Raw genomic sequence first — 6,436 nt, 5'->3', positions numbered from 1 at the left:
TAATAGTTATTGAATAATTACTATAATAGTAATTGTTACAACGTGTAATAATTATCAAATAGTTATTATAATGTTATTCTTTATTTTAGTAGTTATGTTTAGTTGTTACAACATCTAAAAGTTATTAAGTAATTATTATAATTAGTTTATAATAATTTTCAGGAATTTAAATAATTTTGATGTTAAAAACATTTTTATGTAATTGGGACTTGTGTATTTTCATATAATAGTAATTTGTGTATAGTAATTTTAATTAAAGTGAAATAATTGAATTTTTACCAATCTTTAAAATATTGTGGGGCCGTCCTTTTATTTTGTTTTTGAAAAAAAAAAAGATTTCTTTTATGATTTGCATAGTGGCTACTTTTTATTTTTACCCTAATGTTTTTTTGTTATTTATTGTTCATGACAAGTAATGTAAGGCAAAAGTGAAATTTGTGGATAGCTGAAATTAGTCGGGATAATTCATTAATTCTCATTATGCTCCTAAAGTTTTTTTAAAATTACTTATGTCCCTCGTGTTTATAAAATGTCCTAAATCTATTCTAAGTATCTCTCATGTGAGATAGGTATGATCATTTTGAGGCAATTTAAAAATCTCTCCAAGTTATCGATTTTCACTCTTTGATTATGGTGACGTTGTGAACCAGCTCAGATATGAGGCAATTTAAAAATCTCTCCTTTTGATTTTTTTTTTATTTCATTGTTTAATGCATCACACTTTCACCTAATTTATCCAGCGATGAAGATGTTAAAAAAAATTTTGACAGTAAAAATATTTTGATGTAATAATGATTTGTGAAGTGAAATAGTTAAAATTTTCACGTTCTTACGCCTATGTTAAAATAGTTTGTGGGCCGTCTGTGTTTTTTAGTTTTAATTTTGAAAAAAAAATAGTTCTTTTATGATTTGCATAATGGAGTACTTTTTATTTTTGCCAAAATTCTTGGCAAGTATGTAAGCAAAAGTGAAATTTGTGGGTAGCTGAAATTAGGTTTTCCAATTTGGTCTTTGCGTGACGAGCCGTCCCGATGCTTCACCTTCACTCCCTAGTCCGCTGCCGTGCGCTCCTTCCATCGATCCAACTCCGTCGCGTCTTCTTCTCCACCGGCGCTTCCGCATCCTCCTCAGTCGCCACCGCTTCTCCCGATCCTCACTTCCTTGTCGAGTACCTAGTGAATACATGCGGGTTCACCGCCGACGATGCTTCCAAGGTCGCCAAGTCGCGCCCCCGTTTTCGGTCCGCCGAGAAGGCCGACGCCGTTCTTGGATTTCTCAAATCTCAGGGCCTTGATGGCGCGAATCTCAGAAAGCTAATAACTTGGATGCCAAAATTGTTCGGCTGGGATGTGGAGACGAACCTCGCTCCAAAGTTCAAATTTTTGCGCGACATGGGGTTCTCTGAGTCGGACGCCGTCAATGCCATTATGCTGCATCCCGCCATTCTTTCCCTCAGCATCCAGAAAACGCTTCTCCCCAAATTGAAGTTTTGGGAAAGTCTTTTTGGATCCAAGGAGATCCTCCTCAAGAATCTCCGGAAGGGTAACAGGTTTATAAGCAACAGCATTGAGAATGTGGTACGCCCGAACTTGAACTTTTTACGGGATGAATGTGGTATTCCTGAAGAGCGAGTTTCTCTTGCCATTAAAAGGCACCCCAGTTTCATCGTGCTGAACCCAGATACCTTCCGGGCGCTGGTGGATAGAGCTGACGGGCTTGGAGTTTCCCGGGGATCTAGAATGTTCCTCTGGATCCTTTATGTGCTGCACGTGGTCAGCAGGGAAAAATTTGAAGCCCAAGTAAAGCTCATGAACAATTTTGGTTGGTCGAACTCCGATTTCATTACTGCAATCAAGAAATATCCACAATTTTTAGGCCTTTCCATAGAGTTATTGCAGAGAAAGATGGAATTTTTGGTCAAGGATGTTGGGATTGCACCTTCAGACATTGCTTACCACCCGACGCCTTTAGGATTAAGTTTGGAAAAGAGGTTAATTCCTCGATTTCGTGTGATGGAGATATTGAAATCTGAAGGGTTATGGACGTCAAGAAACAAGATACATGGATTTTTATCATCATCTGGTCCAAAATTTTTGCAGAAGTATGTGCTCCCTTACCAAGATATGCACCCCAAACTTCTTGAAGTCTTGTCTTGTGACGTGTAGCTGAGTTCAAAGGGAATAATCCAAACTGCTAATGAATGCTAGATTTATATAGGTTTGATTTTTATGACTGGATAAGCAATGATATTGATCCAATCTTGTGATTGTTTTCATATGTTGTACTTGCAGTATTCATATTATATATTATGAATGTAACTGGTACTGTAGGCATGAGGATATTAGGTTTTCTGCTTGCAGTATTCATATTCTATATTATGAATGTACTGTTGTTGTAGGCATGAGGATGTTAGGTTTTCTGAGTTCCATTTTGCTATCTATTGAGTTGAAATGGATTTGTTTTAGGACCTTAGCAGTTGAACTCCTTCCAATTAGAAGATATTTGTCTTTTAGAATCATCAAAGGCGATTTTTGCCCTCTTTCACAAACAGAGTTGGATTTAAGCCTGAAAACAATACCCATCTGCCAAAATTATAGAAAAATCATTTTTAATTTTCATATTCTATATTATACATGCCATTGTTTCTGTAGACATGAGGATGTTAGGCTTTCTGAGTTCCAGTTTGCAACTCGATTGAGTTAGACAGGATTTGTTTTTGGGATATGCCAGTTGAATTCCTTATAAGAGGAAATTTGTCTTATAGAATTATGAAAGGCGATTTCCCCCTTTTTGCATGCAGAGTCAGATCTATGCTGAACCTATTTTCTTTCAAATTAGTCGGAACATCAACCGGTTTAATACTTTTAAAGTTGAAGGAGCTTAGAATTCACATTGCAAGCTCCTTCTTTGAGCTTTACAGAAAGTGATATTCTTATTATGAGGAAAGAGTTTATCACCTGCTTAAGTATTTGAATCAATGAGAACAGAAGGTACTAACAGTTAGAACTTACAGCTTCTTGTTGTTGCTGTTGTGGTGGTGTAGTGATGATAAACCTTCCCTGCACTAGCTTGTTTGGTTGTGCATATAAATAACTCTTTCTTTTGGATATTTTGGATTACTTTCAGCATTCCTGTGTGATAATTAAATTTCATTAGATGCAATATCCAGTAAATGCTTTTCTTTAAGATGTAAAATTACTAGTAAAATGTTCATTACAGTGATAGGAATCATAGGTACTGCAGTGACTTTAGGGGCTAATAAATGGAACCTTATAATATTTAAAGAATTGAAATTATTAACTCCTTTCATGCATAAAAATTTAAAAGTATATTTTATAAAAATATTCTTGCAAACTATTTTATATTAGTATAACACTTTATGTTAAATAAACGAAACCTTAAAAATTTAAATCAGGTGGTTATTTTCGGGGCAAAAATGAAAGGGTAAAAATTAAAAGGGTGTTCTAAATTATATAAATTATAAAAAAAAATGCTCATTTAAAAAAACAATCAGATGTTTTAGTCTCATTATATCTTTTAATTGACGGTGTTATGGTAAGAACTGGTAATTGTTTCAATATGTCCTTTCGGGACGGTGCGATGATTAAAATATGGGGTGTTATCATATGAGGTCTTGGGATCAAAACTCGGCGTGACCGAGCATAACCTCTTCCATGTCTTGGCCATTTGTACTAATGGCTAGTAGTCATCCGTGATTTACTTCTTCCGTGTTGGCCTAGGGACGGATTGACGGGGGTGCTGGGGGCGAGCGAATCGCCTTTTGCCTCATGATAATTGTTTTAATATATAATAGTAGTTGTTACAATATGTAACAATTATCAAATAGCTATTATAATGTTATTTTTTATTTTCAATAGCATTGAAAGTAAAAAATGACAATCCAATTAATCTCATTGACTATATCTCTGGAGGTGATTGGTCCGGTCCCACGGACAAAAATGATAATCCCAGGGTGACTGGCCCGGTCTGACGGAAATTTTCCATCGGCCACCAGGATAAATCGGGAAGCGCACGCGGTGACCAACTCAGAAGCCCAGTATCCTTTGATTACACTCCCCATTTAGAGAAAAAATTCCTACAAATACGCCGTAGCTGAGGTTCAAACTGCGAATATCTGGGAGACAACCTGAATATTCTATCGTGATATCATGACCCCGAGGACATTTTCAATGCTATTGTAGTAGTTATGTTTAGTTGTTACAACATATAAAAGTTTCTAAGTAATTATTCTAATTATTTTATAATAATTTTCAGGAATTTAAATAATTTTGAAGTTAAAAACATTTTCATGTAATAGGGACTTGTGTATTTTCATATAATAGTAATTTGTGTATAGTAATTTTAATTACTTGTCTATTTTCATATAATAGTAATTTGTGTATAGTAATTTTAATTAAAGTGAAATAGTTGAATTTTTACCAATCGTTAAAATATTGTGGGCAGGAAGTCTTTTTTTTTTTATTTTGTTTTTGAATAAAAAGAATTCTTTTATGATTTGCATAGTGGCTTCTTTTAATTTTTACCCTAATGTTTGTTTTTTTGTTATTTATCAGTGTTCATGGCAAGTAATGCAAGGCAAAAGTGAAATTTGTGGATAGCTGAAATTAGTCGGGATAATTCATTACAATATCTCTAATTTTTAACAGAATTCTCATTATGCTCTTAAAGTTTTTTTTAAAATATTTATGTCCCTCGATTTTATAAAATATCATTTTCACACTCTTTGATTATTTGATTATGGTGACGTTGTGAACCAGCTCCGATATGTGGCTTATTGATGCCTTTTGATTTTTTTTTTTTTTTTTTTGATTTCATTGTTTAATGCATCACACTTTCACCTAATTTATCCAGCGATGAAGATGTTAAAAATAATTTTGACAGGAAAAATATTTTCACGTAATAATTGATCCTGTTCGAGCGCTGAGTCGATGGATGCTGGGGACGTGGCACGCTCCGCTGTCTCCGACTGGTGGTGTAGATCTCCAACGAACCTGCAAAGAAGCCGAGCCGGAAGGGGTTTCCCGGCGACGGCCCTCCGACACTCAAGTCAGGCAACGAGAAGTGAGAGAGGCAGCGTAACTGTGGCTACAGTGAAGATTTGCGCATACCTTCGTCGACGTCTGGGGGTCCTTATATAAGACCCCGGGGAGGCGCGGGCATGTTTCTCGATGCGTTCACGCTTCCCCAAACATACCTTAACGAGCCCATGTCAGAAAAGTATCTCTGACTCCATTCCACAATCGTCCTAGCATATCCCGGATGTGACGGTGGAAGCTTCCATCGTATGATCCTGTGTACGGCTCGGCCGCCAACTCTGCTACCTGTCGGCGGCAGACGTCTCAAGGATGATGTTATCCCCTGCCCCTTTTGTCCTCTTGCACTTCCTGTCTGTTCTAGGGCCGAGCGGTTTGGACGCTCGGCGGACATATCACTTATGCCTCGGTCGTATGCTCGGATGAGATTGCTCCTACCTGTCTTTATTGCCTTGTGCCCCGGCCGAACGGACACCCCGCTCGGCCCTGAAACCTTTTTACCTAGAGCGTCGGAAACCCGACCCTTAGTCGGGTTGTCTTTTATTCGGCTCGGGGGATTCTCGGCCCTTCGGCCATCTCATTCCGGTCGGTCGATGTCGGTCGGCCCTCTCAGTCCGGTCGGTCGGGTCTCGAGGTTGAATCTCTTGACCTTTGACCTCCACGTGTCGTTGACCCTCCGCCAACGAGGGTCCCCCGTCCTTACCACCGGATCACATGTCTCCCCCTCAAGTCTAGTCGAAGGAGGCGCTAAGTCCGACTGACTGGACCATGAGTTTCATCGAATGACATCCACTCTGCCGCTCCTGAAAGTGTACCTCCGTTCGACTCTTGGAAGGTCCATCCAGCCGACCAGCGAGTTGATAGTTGTGCCTTGGTAGTTTTGATTTCTATTTGCCGCTTGTTGCACTACCACTTCTAAGGACGGTCGGAGTCGACGGGTCTCCTCGGAATTCATGTCAATCCTCATTAAGCTGCCCATGCACGAGTAATGGCGCTCATTAAATGCCGCCCAATCGCTGATCGCCACTTGGCAAGTCCGCCGTCATCGTACGGCGAGGTCGTCAGCTTCGATTTGGACAGGCGTCGGTTCAAATCTGACGGTCCGATGCTAACGTTTGTTTCGATGACTTGGATCGGACGGTTGTGGTGGACCGAGTCCGCGGTTTATGAAGCGCCGACGAAGATTTCCCTTCCATCGTTCCTGCTTTCGTGCCTTTGGTGCTTCCTCTCGTGCTCAACTTCCCGACACTCGCTTGTCTCGGTGCTCCAATGAACTTTCGACCTCCTCCTTCATGCTTTGTTCCCAGTAAGCCTTCTCCTATCTCTACTTTCTGCCGTTTTCTCCCTTCTGGTGATCTTTGCATCCGTTCAATATAGTTTCG

The 6,436-nt window shown here is 39.1% G+C and overlaps 1 protein-coding gene across 1 annotated transcript; it reads left to right on the top strand.

Moving 5' to 3' along the window:
* The first annotated feature begins 1,031 nt into the window (after window positions 1–1,031).
* Window positions 1,032–2,165, top strand: LOC122011292 (transcription termination factor MTERF8, chloroplastic-like). The gene has a single exon (XM_042567679.1). The coding sequence runs from the start codon at window positions 1,032–1,034 to the stop codon at window positions 2,163–2,165; it is 1,134 nt and encodes a 377-aa protein (XP_042423613.1).
* The last annotated feature ends 4,271 nt before the right edge of the window (window positions 2,166–6,436 follow it).

Source organism: Zingiber officinale, chromosome 8A (assembly GCF_018446385.1).
Source record: "Zingiber officinale cultivar Zhangliang chromosome 8A, Zo_v1.1, whole genome shotgun sequence".
Taxonomy (NCBI): Eukaryota; Viridiplantae; Streptophyta; class Magnoliopsida; order Zingiberales; family Zingiberaceae; genus Zingiber; species Zingiber officinale.
The sequence above is the reverse complement of the archived record's forward strand: the minus strand, read 5'-3'. Positions and strand labels throughout refer to the sequence as shown.